A 19047-nucleotide genomic window follows, 5' to 3' on the forward strand; every position below is an offset into this window, starting at 1 on the left:
TTCCTGCCACTGGGGTGGTTACATTTGGATGTGGTACCTGGAATTGCAGCCATGTCATGATCATAGGGGACTTAGCCTTGGGGTGAAGCCAGTGCTGAGGGCAGCAGAATAGAGACAGAAAGATCATCAAGATCCTTGGTGATATTGTTGAGTCACTGGATTGACTAAACCTGAAACCACTCTACCTCTGTTACTTATAGCTCAAAGAATCCTAAGTGATAAAATCTCTATTTTCAAATATACAACAAGTTCTTATAAACCTTGGAAAACATTTTCTTATAAATCTTAGGAAGAAAAGAACCTGAAGTTCATCCATTTAAAAACTGCCTTTTCCCCGTAAGTAAAAACCCACAAAACGTATATCCAAACATTTAAAAATCTTTAAACAAAACAATTATCTTAAGCTGGATGGGTGAAACCATTCCTCACCCCAGCCCCCACAAAGAGTGAGGATTAAAATTTTTAAAATATCTGATTTCACACCACCTTCCAATTTCTGGAAGTTCAAACAGGTTTGGGTATATAGAGCAAATCTTCAATTTATTAAGAAATGGCATGTCAAAAATTTTGAGTGAATTATTTTGACTTCAAACTGAATTTACCATAAAACAATGGCCAAGTTGAAAATTTGGTTTTAATCTATAAATAAAATAGTACTTACATACTGCTGGGGACTTCCTGAGCTCTGAGTACCCGGAGCAGTCCCAGGCTCTGATCCTACATGCCTGCCCTACTCAACTTCAACTTCATCCTAGTAGTGAAGGAGGGTAGACGGAGTAGAGATGGAAGAGCTAGGTACAGGCAGCACAGAGCAAGGTCTCCATCAGGTGAGACCATTTAACTGGCTCTATCTTTCATCAAGTTTTCTAAAAGTGGATGCTCTGCCACTTTTCTAATTTTAAAAAGTTCTCACACAGGTAGGAAGCACCAGTTTTATTATAAACTGAAACAACAGCATCAGTATTTCTACAATTCTACAGTGATTTCCTCCAGGTAATTCATTTGATGGACTTTACTGAGTGGTATTTTCTCCCTCCAACTCCAATCTACTCTGACTCTTATTTCTTAGCACTCATATTATAAATTATATTAAAATTAACAAAAATATCACAAAGCATGTATTAATATTAAATGGGCTGTGGTCTGATGAGGCAGGGCCTCCCGCATGAGACATTCATGAGGCCAAAGCCCTCCCTGATGTAACTAGAGGGTGGGGATTAACAATTTTCTGTCAATTCCCATCTTGCTTCTTTTTTTCATGTATCTTCTCATCAGAAAGTTCTTGCTGGGTGCAGTGAGTCATGCTAGGACCTCTTGCCCACTTATTCCTTCAACCCCAACTATCATATACAGACAGTTGAACTATTATTTACTGAACTATTGACCACAGTGTTATAAAGCATGAATATTTGGTTTTTCTTGGATTTTGAAAATAAATTATTTTGCTACAAATAATCAAATTATACATTAATTTGATAGAGTATTTTTGGAATTTGTTCTTCCTTGTGTTGTTAAGGATTTTGTTGAACACATTGTTCTTAGGAATAGTCCATGGTCAACACAACATTTAGTTGCTAAGAATTTTCAGTATTTATATTTCTTATGAGGTTCATCCTTCTAAAACATAGGAACTGAAAACCAAAGCTACCAGATTACATACCACAAAGTAAAAGAATTTATTTACTTTTCAAAGATTATATAAATTCTATTTTAGTGTTATAATTATAGATGTACTATATTTATACTATCATTTTTGAAATTTCTGAAATAAAATCATTTCTAAAAGAAATAGAGAGGGCAGACAGCAAAAGCAAGAAGAACTACAATCCTGCAGCCTGTGGAACAAAAACCACATTCACAGCAAGACAGACGAGATGAAAAGGCAGAGGGCTATGTACCAGATGAAGGAACAAGATAAAACCCCAGAAAAACAACTAAATGAAGGGAGACAGGCAACCTTCCAGAAAAATAATTCACAATAATGATAGTGAAGATGATCTAGGACCTCAGAAAAAGAATGGAGGCAAAGATCGAGAAGATGCAAGAAATGTTTAACAAAGACCTAGAAGAATTAAAGAACAAACAAACAGAGATGAACAATACAATAACTAAAATGCAAACTACACTAGAAGGAATCAATAGCAGAATAACTGAGGCAGAAGAACGGATAAGTGACCTGGAAGACAGAATGGTGGAATTCACTGCTGCAGAACAGAATAAAGAAAAAAAAAAAGAAAATAAATGAAGACAGCCTAAGAGACTTCTGGGACAACATTAAAGGCAACAACATTTGCATTATAGGGGTCCCAGAAGGAGAAGAGAGAGAGAAAAAGAGAAAATATTTGAAGAGATTATAGTTGAAAACTTCCCTAACATGGGAAAGGAAATAGCCACCCAACTCTAGGGAGCGCAGAGAGTCCCACACAGGATAAACCCAAGGAGAAACACGCCGAGGCACATAGTAATCAAATTGGCAAAAACTAAGGACAAAGAAAAATTATTGAAAGCAGCAAGGGAAAAATGACACATAACATACAAGGGAACTCCCATAAGGTTAACAGCTGACTTCTCAGCAGAAACGCCACAAGCCAGAGGGAGTGGCATGATACACTTAAAGTGATGAAAGGGAAGAACCTACAACCAAGATTACTCTACCCGGCAAGGATCTCACTCAGATTCGATGGAGAAATCAAAAGCTTTACAGACAAGCAAAAGCTAAGAGAATTCAGCACCACCAAACCAGCTCTACAACAAATGCTAAAGGAACTTCTCCCAAAACAATTAAGAAAATGGTCATAGGAACATACATATCGATAATTACCTTAAACGTGAATGGATTAAATGCACCAACCAAAAGACACAGGCTTGCTGAATGGATACAAAAACAAGACCCATATATATGCTGTCTACAAGAGACCCACTTCAGACCTAGGGACACATACAGACTGAAAGTGAGGGGATAGAAAAAGATATTCCATACAAATGGAAATCAAAAGAAAGCTGGAGTAGCAATACTCATATCAGATAAAATAGACTTTAAAATAAAGAATGTTACAAGAGACAAGGAAGGACACTACATAATAATCAAGGGACCAATCCAAGAAGAAGATATAACAATTATAAATATATATGCACCCAACATAGGAGCACCTCAATACATAAGGCAACTGCTAACAGCTATAAAAGAGGGAATTGACAGTAACACAATAATAATGGGGGACGTTCACACCTCACTTACACCAATGGACAGATCATCCAAAATGAAAATAAATAAGGAAACAGAAGCTTTAAATGACACAATAGACCAGATAGATTTAAGTGATATTTATAGGACATTCCATCCAAAAACAGCAGATTACATTTTCTTCTCAAGTGCGCACAGAACATTCTCCAGGATAGATAACATCTTGGGTCACAAATCAACACTTAGTAAATTTAAGAAATTTGAAATCGTATCAAGCATCTTTTCTGACTACAACGCTATGAGATTAGAAATGAATTATAGGGGAAGAACTATAAAAAACACAAACACATAGAGGCTAAACAATACTTTACTAATTAATCAAGAGATCACTGAAGAAATCAAAGAGGAAATAAAAAAATACCTAGAGAAAAATGACAACGAAAACATGATGATCCAAAACCTATCGGATGCAGCAAAAGCAGTTCTAACAGCTATACAAGCCTAACTCAAGAAACAAGAAAAATCTCAAATAAACAATCCAACCTTACACCTAAAGGAACTAGAGAAAGAAGAACAAAACCCAAAGTTAGCACAAGGAGAGAAATCATAAAGATCAGAGCAGAAATAAATGAAATAGAAACAAAGAAAACAATAGCAAAGATCAATAAAACTAAAAGCTGGTTCTTTGAGAAGATACACAAAATTGATAAACCATTAGCCAGACTCATCAAGAAAAAGAGGGAGAAGACTCAAACCAATAAAATTAGAAATGAAAAAGGAGAAGTTACAACAGACACCGCAGAAATATAAAGCATCCTGAGACTATTACAAACAACTCTATGCCAATAAAATGGAAAATCTGGAAGAAATGGACAAATTCTTAGGAAGGTATAACCTTCCATGATTGAACCAGGAAGAAATAGAAAATATGAACAGACCAATCACAAGGAATGAAATTGAAACTGTGATTAAAAATCTTCCAACAAACAAAAGTCCAGGACCAGATGGCTCCACAGATGAATTCTATCAAACATTTAGAGAAGAGCTAATACCCATCCTTCTCAAACTCTTCCAAAAAATTGTGGAGGAAGGAACACTCTCAAACTCATTCTATGAGGTCACCATCACCCTGATACCAAAACCAGACAAAGATACTACAAAAAAAGAAAATTACAGACCAATATCACTGATGAATATAGATGCAAAAATCCTCAACAAAATACTAGCAAACTGAATGCAACAACACATTAAAAGGATTATACACCATGATCAAGTAGGATTTATCTCAGGGATGCAAGGATTCTTCAATATACACATATGAATCAATGTGATACACCATATTAACAAATCGAAGAATAAAAACCATATGATCATCTCAATAGATGCATAAAAAGCTTCTGACAAAGTTAAACACCCATTTATGATAAAAACTCTCCAGAAAGTGGGCATAGAGGGAACCTACTTCAACATAATAAAGGCCATATATGACAAACCCACAGCAAACATCATTCTCAATGGTGAAAAACTGAAAGCATTTCCTCTAAGATCAGGAACAAGACAAGGAAGTCCACTCTCACCACTATTATTCAACATAGTTTTGGGAGTCCTAGACATGGCAATCAGAGAAGAAAAAGAAATAAAAGGAATACAAATTGGAAAAGAAGAAATAAAACTGTCACTGTTTGCAGATGACATAATACTATACATAGAGAATCCTAAAGATGGCACCAGAAAACTACTAGAGCTAATCAATGAATCTGGTAAAGTTGCAGGATTCAAAATTAATGCTCAGAAATCTCTGGCATTCCTATACACTAATGATGAAAAATCTGAAAGAGAAATTAAGGAAACACTCCCATTTACCATTGCAACGAAAAGAATAAAATACCTAGGAATAAACCTACCCAGGGAGACAAAAGACCTGTATGCAGAAAACTATAAGACACTGATGAAAGAAATTAAAGATGATACAAACAGATGGAGAGATATACCATGTTCTTATATTGGAAGAATCAATATTGTGAAAATGACTATACTACCCAAAGCAATCTACAGATTCAATGCAATCCCTATCAAATTACCAATGGTATTTTTTACAGAACTAGAACAAAAAATCTTAAAATTTGTATGGAGATACTAAAGACCCCAAATAGCCTAAGCAGTCTTGAGGGAATAAAACGGAGTTGGAGGAATCAGACTCCCTGACTTCAGACTATACTACAAAGCTACAGTAATCAAGACAATATGGTACTGGCACAAAAACAGAAACGTAGATCAATGGAACAAGATAGAAAGCCCAGAGATAAACCCACGTACCTGTGGTCAACTAATCTATGACAAAGGAGTCAAGGATATACTATGGAGAAAAGACAGTCTCTTCAATAAGTGGTGCTGGGAAAACTGGACAGCTACATGTGAAAGAATGAAAGTAGAACACTCTGTAACACCATACACAAAAATAAACTCAAAATGGATTAGAGACCTAAATGTAAGACCAGACACTATAAAACTCTTAGAGGAAAACATAGGCAGAACACTCTATGACATAAATCACAGCAAGATCTTTTATGATCCACCTCCTAGAGTAATGGAAATAAAAACAAACAAATGGGACCTAATGAAACCTAAAAGCTTTTGCACAGCAAAGGAAACCATAAACAAGATGAAAAATAAATAAATAAATAAAAGAAATAGTACTCTGGATATTTTACAGGGGCATTTTCTTATCATTTGTTTTCTAATATTTTCTTTCTCACTTATATAAGGCATAAGCAGTCCAGAATTTCAAAGTTACTCAACTGTCTTTTTGAACCTAAAATTGATTATTTATTTATTTATTATACAGCAGGTTCTTATTAGTAATCTATTTTATACATATTAGTGTATACATGTCAATCCCAATAATCTTATGAAACATTTTCAATGCTGTTTCTTCCAGACAGATAATAAAGAGATAATAAGACAAAAAGTTCAGAGAATATTAAGTTACTATATTTGAATAATCAGGGAAAGCTTTAATACCTGGATAGGTAAGTTTCTTACTGAGATAAAGAAACATTTAATATATTTAAAAATATTTACAGGTCCTTCAATATAGGCCAGAAAAGTAGCTGAGAAAAATTGCAGTAGACCATACCAACACATCCAAATTACTGCCCAGAGTCACAGAGAATACATGGGGGTCTTTCTAAATTCTTACAGGCTGTTTAATGTTTACTATCTTACATGAGCTTTTCTTTGTAGTTGTCCATCTCAGTCACTGCCTTCTGAAGTTTTAGCCCACGTGCTTCAATCTCACACTGTAAATCTGGAATGACATAATGTGTTCTTCTGATTAGTATATTTTAAGTGTCCAGATATTTTCATAGAGTAAACCACATTCTTTTAGCATTGCCACTCACCTCCTGAAGAATAATGCAGCTGTTTGTTCCACTTTGCTTGGATGACCATATGTAGCTCATCCCTACTCTGAAATCCCGCAGAATTAATAGGTTTTGACAGACTCAATTTATTGGCCTCTTTCTGCCCCCAATGTCATGCTAATTTTCAAACAGCTAATAGGCTAAATTTTACTGATGTTTTCAAAGGAAATTTATGTCACTGGCACACATATGAATTTTTGGTCATATGGCTCACTTCTGAAACACTTGACTTTCTGAGCTAGCTCTTGTGGCCTGGAACTTAGAAGTATTGCTAAGGCCTCCCAGTAGAACTGAAATAGATAAACCACGTGCAAGGCTTCCAGTAAAGAATCTGTTAACTCTGGGTAGTGTCTAATAGGCATTTTAATGACTTTCAAGCCAAGAAAATACAAGCAGGCAATTGGCTTCCACAGAGTCTTGAACTGAGGAATTCAAGTAGTGTTTGAGAAATATTATTCAGGCAGCCACGTCTCACATGTGTGGATGCAGAACTGAAACTAAAGCAGAAAGAACATATGGCTTGAATGATCTGAGACCCACCATTAGCCTGTGTGTGTGGACTAAGATCTGAACCCCAGCCCCAATAACAGCCCTTGTTGGTACTCTTTTTGGGAAAAGGTGGAAAACAAATTTACACAGGTGGATTAACTGACTTCTATGAAGAAAATAATTTTAAACATTGAAATTTATAAAATTTCCATGTTACATCTGTTCAGGTGTTTTAGTAACATATTTTTAATAGTAAACTTTAAAATCTTTTAAAAAAATTTTTGATAGATCTTTATTGGAGTATAACTGCTTCACAATAAATACTGTGTTAGTTGATGTTGCACAACAAAGTGAATCAGCCATATGCATATACATGTCCCCATATCCCCTCCTTCTTGAGCCTCCCTCCCATCCTCCCTATCCCACCCCTCTAGGTCATCACAAAGCACTGAGCCGATCTCCCTGTGCTATGCTGCTGCTTCCAACCAGCCAATTATTTTACATTTGGTAGTGTATACATGTCGATGCTACTCTCACTTCGCCCCCAGCTTCGCTCTCCCACCCCATGTCCTCAAGTCCATTTTCTATGTCTACCTATTTATTCCTGCCTTGCAACTAGGTTCATCAATACCACCCTTTTATTTTTAGATTCCATATATATGCATTAGCATATGGTATTTGTTTTTCTCTTTCTGACTTACTTCACTCTGTATGACAGACTCTAGGTCCACCCACCTCACTACAAATAACTCAATTTCATTTCTTTTTATGGCTGAGTAATATTCCATTGTATATATGTGCCACATCTTCTTTATCCATTCATCTATCGATGCACATTTAGGTTGCTTCCATATCCTGGCTATTGTAAATAGTGCTGCAATGAACATTGTGGTACAGGTCTCTCTTTTTTTTTTCGGTACGCAGGCCTCTCACTGTTGTGGCCTCTCCCGTTGTGGAGCACAGGCTCCAGACGCGCAGGCTCAGCTGCCACGGCTCATGGGCCTAGCTGCTCCATGGCATGTGGGATCTTCCCGGACTGGGGCACGAATCTGTGCCCCCTGCATCGGCAGGTGGACTCTCAACCACTGCACCACCAGGGAAGCCCACATGTCTCTTTTGTAATTATGGTTTTCTCAGGGTATATGCCCAGTAGTGGGATTGCTGGGTCATATGGCAGTTCTATATTTAGTTTTTTAAGGAACCTCCATACTGTTCTCCATAGTGGTCGTATCAATTTACATTCCCATCAACAGTGCAAGAGGGTTCCCTTTTCACCATACCCTTTCCAGCAGTTACTGTTTCTAGATTTTTTGATAATGGCCATTCTGACTGGTATGAGGTGATACCTCATTGTAGTTTTGATTTGCATTTCTCTAATAATTAGTGATGTTGAGCATCTTTTCATGTGCCTCTTGCCCATCTGTATGTCTTCATTGGTGAAATGTGTATTTAAGTCTTCCACCCGTTTTTTAACTGGATTGTTTGTTTTTTTGATATTGAGCTCCATGAGCTATTTGTATATTTTGGAGATTAATCCTTTGTCTGTTGTTTCATCTGCAAATATTTTCTCCCATTCTGAGGGTTGTCTTTTTGTATTGTTTATGGTTTCTGTTGCTGTGCAAAAGCTTTTAAGTTTAATTAGTTCCCATTTGATTATTTTTGTTTTTATATCCATTACTCTAGGAGGTGGGTCAAAAAAGATCTTGCTGTGGTTTATGTCGAAGTGTTTTTCCTATGTTTTCCTCTAAGAGTTTTATAGTGTATTGTCTTACATTTAAGTCTTTAATCCATTTGGAGCTTATTTTTGGGTATGGTGTTAGGTAGTGTTCTAATTTCATTCTTTTACATGTAACTGTCCAGTTTTCCCAGCACCACTTATTGAAGAGGTTGTCTTTTCTCCATTGTATGTTCTTGCCTCCTTTATCATAAATTAGGTGATCATATGTGCATGCGTTTATCTCTGGGCACTCTATCTTGTACCATTGATTTATATTTTTGTTTTTGTGCCAGTACCATACTCTCTTGATTACTGTAGCTTTGTGGTACAGTTTGAAGTCGGGGAGCCTGATTCCTCCAACTCCGTTTTTCTTTCTCAAGATTGCTTTGGTTATTCAGGGTCTTTTGTTTCCATATGAATTGTAAGATTTTTTGTTCTAATTCTGTGAAGAAAGCCATTGGTAGTTTGATAGGGATTGCACTGAATCTGTAGCTTGCTTTGGGTACTATAGTCATTTTCACAATATTGATTCTTCCAGTCCAAGGACATGGTATATTTCTCCATCTGTTTATGTCATCTTTGATTTATTTCATCAGTGTCTTATAATTTTCTGAGTACAGGTCTTTTGTCTCCTTAGCTAGGTTTATTCCTAGGTACTTTCTTCTTTTTGTTGCAATGGTAAATGGGAGTGTTTCCTTAATTTCTCTTTCTGATTTTTTGTTGTTGGTGTACAGGAATGCCAGAGATTTCTGTGCATTAATTTTGTATCCTGCAACCTTACCAAATATCAGTGATATTGGTCCATAATTTTCTTTCTTTGTGATATATTTTTCTTGTTTTGTTATCAGGATAATGGTGGCTTCATAGAATGAATTTGGGAGTTAAACTTTAAAAACTTTATGCATCCATACAAATATATAAAATTTCTATACATATCTACAGTCTGCCTTCTTAACTTTGTTTCATGAAAATGAGGCAGTTCCTTAAATCAGAAAATAAATTCACTCTAAACAAATGTTTTAATTAGAATTTACTAGATATTGGTATAAATTTTTATGTTTATTCAGCATGTTCACATATATTAATGTTATCCCTCAAATTGCTACATAAGTACAAACAGCCCCATTTTTCAGATGATGAGAAATGAGATTTTCTTTGATTCTCTTGCCTAGTATCTTACAGTGAATAAATGCATTAGCCAGCAGTCAAACTGACAAGATTTTAAACTCGGGTAAGGGGATCTATTTGAAAGAATGGCTCTTTAAATAAATAAATAATTCAATATGGACTTAACTTCGTAGATAATATTTGTATGGTACATTTTTTCCACTTATCAAGTGATATCATTATATGAGAGAAAAGATAAAATAACGTACACATAGAAAATTTAGTTTTGAGGGTAACCAGTTGAAACAAGGCAATCTCTAATGAATGTTGCATAATGTGTTGCTTTGTTATTAAGTACATGTGGGCTTCCAGAGGGTTCTATTCACACAGGCACAGCTAAAACATTTCTGCCTATCCTCTGAAAAATGAGGGAAGGAAGTTGATGTTTGTTGATTGTATACTTATTCCAGGCACTGTGCAGGGTGCTTTCTCCTATTTCATTTAATTCATAGTCACAACTATCACGAAAAACAGATACACAAACACAGCCTGAAGGGGTTAGTGCACCATGGCTAGCCCGGAGGGAGTCCGGGAAAAAATCTGGACCTGCCAAAGAAGCAAGAGACTTTTTCTTCCGTCTTTGTTTCCTGGTAGGAGAGGAGAGAGAATTAAGAGCACTGCTTAAAGGAGCTCCAGAGACAGGCGCGAGCCGCGGCTAACAGCGTGGACCCCAGAGATGGGCATGAGATGCTAAGGCTGCTGCTGCCAACACCAAGAAGCCTGTGTGCGAGCACAGGTCACTCTCCACACCTCCCTTCCGGGGACCCTGTGCAGCCCGCCACTGCCAGGGTCCCGGGATCCAGGGACAACTTGGAGAACATACGATGCGCCTCAGGCTGGTGCAACGTCACGCCAGCCTCTGCCGCCGCAGGCTCACCCCACACTACGTACCCCTCCCTCCCCCCGGCCTGAGTGTGCCAGAGCCCCCGAATCAGCGGCTCCTTTAATCCCGCCTGTCTGAGCGAAGAACAGACACCCTCCGGCGACCTACACGCAGAGGCGGGGCCAAATCCAAAGCTGAGCCCCTGGGAGCTGTGAGAACAAAGAAGAGAAAGGGAAATCTCTCTCAGCAGCCTCAGAAGCAGCGGATTAAAGCTCCACAATCAACTTGATGTACCTGCATCTGTGGAATACAGGAATAGACAACGAATCATCCCAAATTGAGGAGCTGGACTTTGAGAGCAAGATTTATTATTTTCTCCCCTTTTCCTCTTTTTGTGAGTGTGTATGTGTATGCGTCTGTGTGAGATTTTGTCTGTATAGCTTTGCTTTCACCATTTGTCCTAGGATTCAATCCGTCCATTGTTTTTTTTTTTACTTAAAAAATTTTTTTTCTTAATAATTATTTTATTTGAATAACTTTATTTTATTTTACCTTACCTTATTTTATTTTCTTTTATCCTCTTTCTTTCTTTCTACTTTTTCTCCCTTTTATTCTGAGCCGTGTGGATGAAAGGCTCTTGGTGCTGCAGCCAGGAGTCAGTGCTGAGCCTCTGAGGTGGGAGAGCCAACTTCAGGACACTGGTCCACAAGAGACCTCCCAGCTCCACATAATATGAAATGGTGAAAATCTCCCAGAAATCTCCATCTCAACACCAACACCAAGCTTCACTCAACGACCAGCAAGCTACAGTGCTGGACACCCTATGCCAAACAACTAGCAACACAGGAACACAACCCCACCCATTAGCAGAGAGGCTGCCTAAAATCATAACAAGTCCACAGACACCCCAAAACACACCACCAGACGTGGACCTGCCCACCAGAAAGACAAGATCCAGAAGAAGAAGAGAAAAAGAAAGGGACTGAGAAAATATTTGAAGAGATTATAGTTGAAAACTTCCCTAATATGGGAAAGGAAATAGTTAAGTCCAGGAAGCACAGAGAGTCCCATACAGGATAAATCCAAACAGAAATATGCCAAGACACATATTAATCAAACTGTCAAAAATTAAATACAAAGACAACATATTAAAAGCAGCAAGGGAAAAACAACAAATAACACACAAGGGAATACCCATAAGGTTAATAGCTGATCTTTCAGCAGAAACTCTGCAAGCCAAAAGGGACTGGCAGGACATATTTAAAGCGATGAAGGAGAAAAACCTACAACCAAGATTACTCTACCCAGCAAGGATCTCATTCAGATTTGATGGAGAAATTAAAACCTTTACAGACAAGCAAAAGCTGAGAGAGTTCAGCACCACCAAACCAGCTTTACAACAACTGCTAAAGGAACTTCTCTAGGCAAGAAACACAAGAGAAGGAAAAGACCTACAATAACGAACCCAAAACAATTAAGAAAATGGGAATGGGAACATACATATCAATAATTACCTTAAATGTAAATGGACTAAATGCTCCCACCAAAAGACACAGACTGGCTGAATGGATACAAAAACAAGACCCATATATATGCTGTCTACAAGAGACCCACTTCAGACCTAGGGACACATACAGATTGAAAGTGAGGGGATGGAAAAAGATATTCCATGCAAATGGAAACCAAAAGAAAGCTGGCGTAGCAATTCTCGTATCAGACAAAATAGACTTTAAAATAAAGACTATTAGAAGAGACAAAGAAGGACACTACATAATGATCAAGGGATCGATCCAAGAAGAAGATATAACAATTGTAAATATTTATGCACCCAACATAGGAGCACCTCAATGCATAAGGCAAATACTAACAGCCATAAAAGGGGAAATCGACAGTAACACTTTCATAGTAGGGGACTTTAACACCCCACTTTACCCAATGGACAGATCATCCAAAATGAAAATAAATAAGGAAACACAAGCTTTAAATGATACATTAAACAACATGGACTTAATTGATATTTATAGGACATTCCATCCAAAAACAACAGAATACACATTTTTCTCAAGTGCTCATGGAACATTCTCCAGGATAGATCATATCTTGGGTCACAAGTCAAGCCTTGGTAAATTTAAGAAAATTGAAATCATATCAAGTATCTTTTCCAACCACAACACTATGAGACTAAATATAAATTACAGGAAAAGATCTGTAAAAAATACAAACACATGGAGGCTAAACAATACACTACTTAATAACGAAGTGATCACTGAAGAAATCAAAGAGGAAATCAAAAAATACCTAAAAACAAATGACAATGGAGACACGACAACCCAAAACCTATGGGATGCAGCAAAGCAGTTCTAAGAGGGAAGTTTATAGCAATACAATCCTACCTTAAGAAACAGGAAACATCTCGAATAAAAAACCTAACCTTGCACCTAAAGCAATTAGAGAAAGAAGAACAAAAAAACCCCAAAGTTAGCAGAAGGAAAGAAATCACAAAGATCAGATCAGAAATAAATGAGAAAGAAATGAAGGAAACGATAGCAAAGATCAATAAAACTAAAAGCTGTTTCTTTGAGAAGATACACAAAATTGATAAACCATTAGCCAGACTCATCAAGGAAAAAAGGGAGAAGATTCAAATCAGCAGAATTAGAAATGATAAAGGAGAAGTAACAACTGACACTGGAGAAATACAAAAGATCATGAGAGATTACTACAAGCAACCTTATGCCAAAAAAATGGACAACCTGGAAGAAATGGACACGTTCTTAGAAACGCACAACCTGCCAAGATTGAATTAGGAAGAAATAGAAAATATGAACAGACCAATCACAAGCACTGAAATTGAAACTGTGATTAAAAATCTTCCAACAAAGAAAAGCCCAGGACCAGATGGCTTCACAGGCAAATTCTATCAAACATTTAGAGAAGAGCTAACACCTATCCTTCTCAAACTCTTACAGAATATAGCAGAGGGAGGAACACTCCCAAACTCCTTCTATGAGGCCACCATCACCTTGATACCAAAACCAGACAAGGATGTCACAAAGAAAGAAACTACAGGCCAATATCACTGATGAACATAGATGCAAAAATCCTCAACAAAATACTAGCAAACAGAATCCAACAGCACATTAAAAGGATCATACACCATGATCAAGTGGGGTTTATTCCAGGAATGCAAAGATTCTTCCATATACGCAAATCAATCAATGTGATACACCACATTAACAAATTGAAGGAGAAAAACCATATGGTCATCTCAATAGATGCAGAGAAAGCTTTCGAAAAAATTCAACACCCATTTATGATAAAAACCCTCCAGAAAGTAGGCATAGAGGGAACTTTCCTGAACATAATAAAGGTCATATGACAAACCCACAGCCAACATCATCCTCAATGGTGAAAAACTGAAAGCATTTCCACTAAGATCAGGAAAAAGACAAGATTGCCTACTCTCACCACTCTTATTCAACATAGTTTTGGAAGTTTTAGCCCCAGCAATCAGAGAAGAAAAGGAAATAAAAGGAATCCAAATCAGAAAAGAAGAAGTAAAACTCACTGTTTGCAGATGACATAATACTATACATAGAGAATCCTAAAGATGCTACCAGAAAACTACTAGAGCTAATCAATGAATTTGGTAAAGTAGGAGGATACAAAATTCATGCACAGAAATCTCTGGCATTCCTATACACTAATGATATAAAATCTGAAAGTGATATCAGGAAAACACTCCCATTTACCAATGCAACAAAAAGAATAAAATATCTAAGAATAAACCTACCTAAGGAGACAAAAGACCTGTATGCAGAAAATTATAAGACACTGATGAAAGAAATTAAAGATGATACAAATAGATGGAGAGATATACCGTGTTCTTGGATTGGAAGAATCAACATTGTGAAAATGACTCTACTACCCAAAGCAATCTATAGATTCAATGCAATCCCTATCAAACTACCACTGTCATTTTTCACAGAACTGGAACAAAATTTGTATAGAAACACAAAAGACCCCGAATAGCCAAAGGAATCTTGAGAACGAAAAATGGAGCTGGAGGAATCAGGCTCCCTGACTTCAGACTATACTACAAAGCTACAGTAATCAAGACAGTATGGTACTGGCACAAAAACTGAAATATAGATCAATGGAACAGGATAGAAAGCCCAGAGATAAACCCACGCACATATGGTCACCTTATCTTTGATAAAGGAGGCAGGAATGTACAGTGGAGAAAGGACAGCCTCTTCAATAAATGGTGCTGGGAAAACTGGACAGGTACATTGAAAACTATAAGATTAGATCACTCCCTAACACCATACACAAAAATAAGGTCAAAATGGATTAAAGACCTAAATGTTAGGCCAGAAACTATTAAACTCTTAGAGGAAAACATAGGCAGAACACTCTATGACATAAATCACAGCAAGATCCTTTTTGACCCACCTTCTAGAGAAATGGAACTAAAAACAAAAATAAACAAATGGGACCTAATGAAACTTCACAGCTTTTGCACAGCAAAGGAAACCATAAACAAGACCAAAAGACAACCCTCAGAATGGGAGAAAATATTTGCAAATGAAGCAACGGACAAAGGATTAATCTCCAAAATTTACAAGCAGCTCATGCAGCTCAATAACAAAAAAACAAACAACCCAATCCAAACATGGGCAGAAGACCTAAATAGACATTTCTCCAAAGAAGATATACAGACCACTAACAAACACATGAAAGAATGCTCAACATCATTAATCATTAGAGAAATGCAAATCAAAACTACAGTGAGATATCATCTCACACCAGTCAGAATGGCCATCATCAAAAAATCTAGAAACAATAAATGCTGGAGAGGGTGTGGAGAAAAGGGAAAACTCTTTCACTGCTGGTGGGAATGTGAATTGGTACAGCCACTGTGGAGAACAGTATGGAGGTTCCTTAAAAAACTGCAAATAGAACTACCATATGACCCAGCAATCCCACTACTGGGCATATACCCTGAGAAAACCATAATTCAAAAAGAGTCATGTACCAAAATGTTCATTGCAGCTCTATTTATAATAGCCAGGAGATGGAAACAACCTATGTGTCCATCATCGGATGAATGGATAAAGAAGATGTGGCACATATATACAATGGAATATTACTCAGCCATAAAACGAAACGAAATTGAGCTATTTGTAATGAGGTGGATGGACCTAGAGTCTGTCATACAGAGTGAAGTAAGTGAGAAAGAGAAACAAATACCGCATGCTAACACATATATATGGAATTTAAGAAAAAAAATGTCATGAAGAACCTAGGGCTAAGACACGGAATAAAGACACAGACCTACTAGAGAATGGACTTGAGGATATGGGGAGGGGGAAGGGTAAGCTGTGACAAAGCGAGAGAGAGGCATGGACATATATACACTAACAAACGTAAGGTAGATAGCTAGTGGGAAGCAGCCACATAGCACAGGGAGATCAGCTCGGTGCTTTGTGACCACCTAGAGAGGTGGGATAGGGAGGGTGGGAGGGAGGGAGACGCAAGAGATATGGGAACATATGTATTTGTATCACTGATTCACTTTGTTATAAAGGAGAAACGAACACACCATTGTAAAGCAGTTATACTCCAATAAAGATGTGAAAAAAAAACAAAAGAAAACAGATACACATTTTATTTTTACTAGAAGGCTCTAAGAATCAGAGTAATTAACTAACTTTTCAAAGGTCACAGAGCTAGTTAGAAGTGATCCCGAAAAAGAAAAAAAAGAAGTGATCCCCTGATTCAAACTGAGTTTGGCTTCATCACCAAGTCTTTATCTTTCTCACTCTCTTACACTGACTGTCAAAAATATAAAAGCTACAAGGAGATATGATATTTGTCCATGAAAATGTGGTTAGTATGGCCATATATTTGTTTAGTGTATCCTAGAATATTTAAAGAGGTATACTTAAGACAAATGAAAAGTATTATTTATTACTACATAAAATATGTAATGAATTAGTCTAATGTCTAATTCCAAGAGGTGGTTTAGATAGTTTAAAAATTAATACAATTAATGAAAGATATTAAGACAAATATGGTATCCTTGTGACTGACTTAATAACACTGACATCAGAGAGAACAATTATACCTTTCTGTTAAATGTCCCTTGCTGCTTTTGTCAGGATATAATCCTAAACTAGATGAAGCATGGATCTGAGCCCACATGATAAATTCTATGTTATTACTTCTAAACGCAGCTATTGTTAAGAGGAAGAACTGATTATCTTAAAAATAAACTCCAAAGAATTGGTTCCTGATATGTGAATTTTATGCTATTAATTCTCAATTACCTAATAATTGATAGAACAGTAGACAGTAAAAATGGTAGCTAATTCAAAACCCATTTTTACAGCATTGTGAAGTATTCTTAGGATCACATTTGAATATACTTGTGCATCAAAGTTCCGGAATTTACTAGATTTAAAGGAAAATAAACTACACAATCATGACCCAACTCAAGAAAGGAAAAGCTATTATACTTTCCAGTATTATTCTCTCTACATACCCACCTAAATCTCCCTTTCTCCCTATTTCAAGATAAACATAGATCCTTAGTCTTTAAATCACAGTACTCAATGAGTAGGGAAGCCAGTTCCTTCAGATTATTCACTATGTATTTACAGCATCTCTAAGTAAAAACCGGGAAAGCAAATAAATGTTTTACTTTAAAACACAGAAACCTCTGGAGGTTGTCGTGTGGAAATATAAGTAATGTCAACAAATAAATCATTTTACTTAAGGAGAGAAGATACCACGTAGAATCAAGAAAAATAGATGTATTATGAATAATCCATAATGTAAACAGTCCACCAGTGTATAGTTAGAAGCTGGTTAATATATTTTCATTGTTTTCTTTTTACCTTTGAATATATTTTCTGTAATAAAGAAGTGCTAAGAATTATTTTTAAAATACATAGGACATATCTTTACTGTTCTGAATGAAGTATAAGCGTGTTATTGGTTTATTATTGGTTCTGATAGACCAGTGGGGTCCTTTTGTTTCTGGAAGCAGAGTGCCCAGTTCCTGTCCTTAATAAATAAAGGCACATAGTTCAGCTAAGCAGCAGAGAGATTAAGCCACCTGCATAAGACAGCTCCTTCAGTTCCTGATGCAAGGAGTTCTTAAATAAGTGTATTGTTCTGTGTAGTCCTTCTCTATAGTTAAATAAATTCAACTTCAATTTTCTGTCATTCAGCATGACATTGGATTATGAGGCAAAAGGCCCTGAATGCCTACAAAAAGAAAGGAAGCATTGGCTTTAAACACCGTGCAGATGTAAGGCGGAACCCATGGAAACAATCCAAAATTTACAACAGCAAATTCTACTATAATGTGACTGCGTTCCTTGCAGATATTAAATAAGAAGCAAGTGATTTGAAATGAAGACAAAAAGGAGCTCTTAGCCTCTCTTCATATGAAGCCAGCTGCTTGCTGGATAGCATTACATAGGCATCAGATTTGGGGTAATTAGTCATTTAAGAGAATCCTGCTTTTCCAGAAGGTTTCTAGGATCTACAAATACAAAAGGTATTCATAGTTAGCTATTTTATAGCAGGATATAAAACTTTACAGTCACTTGGAGGGTATATTAAGTTAGTATACTGTTTGAGAAAACAATAAACAAAATCTTTATAGTGGAAATATATTTCAAGCTTAAAACTTTCTGGATAAAGGAAACACCAAAAAATTTTAAAAAAAATCTGATTCAAAGTGCAATATGAAAGAAAATGATTCCAGGTTCAAGCAGCAGATTGGAGGAACAAGCAGGCAGGAGAATTGGCACCCAGAAATCCAGATCCAGAAGAATTGTTTTAATGAAAAGGTGAAGGCTATATATATATTTAAAATGGTACAGATAATTGATGAAAAGGAAAAACAAAAACTCCCTGCTCTTTTAATACACTCCTAAGACAGGGTAACATAGAGGTGGAGTGCAGGAACTCTAAAGCCAGACTGCCTAACTTCAAATCCTGGCTCTGCTTCCTCCTAACTAAGTGACTTTAGGTATTTTAGTTTCTTAATCTATAAAATGGTTATTACAGCATAGGATTGTTCTGGGAATTAAATTACTTAATACATGTAAGGAGGAGAACAGTGCCAGGCACACATAACTACTGGTTATCATCATTGGGGGTGGTAATAAGGCCACCCCCCCTCCCCCCACTTCTGTTCTGAGTCTCATCACTTTTTGCCTGAGGACCT

At 36.7% G+C, this 19047-nt stretch overlaps 1 protein-coding gene across 4 annotated transcripts in view; it reads right to left on the reverse strand.

Annotated features, from left to right (window-relative positions):
* LEKR1 (leucine, glutamate and lysine rich 1) overlaps positions 1-19047 on the reverse strand; it is a 276896-nt gene that overhangs the window by 79556 nt on the left and 178293 nt on the right. For all 4 annotated transcript variants that reach the window (XM_027113337.1, XM_027113346.1, XM_027113353.1 and 1 more), the window contains one exon: positions 6410-6491. In XM_027113337.1, coding sequence (XP_026969138.1) covers positions 6410-6491 — 82 coding nt within the window. The remainder of the gene's footprint in view (positions 1-6409; positions 6492-19047) is intronic.

This window comes from Aethalodelphis obliquidens, unplaced genomic scaffold, assembly GCF_003676395.1.
Source record: "Aethalodelphis obliquidens isolate GAN/ISIS:26980383/991018 unplaced genomic scaffold, ASM367639v1 scaffold1, whole genome shotgun sequence".
Taxonomy (NCBI): domain Eukaryota; kingdom Metazoa; phylum Chordata; class Mammalia; order Artiodactyla; family Delphinidae; genus Aethalodelphis; species Aethalodelphis obliquidens.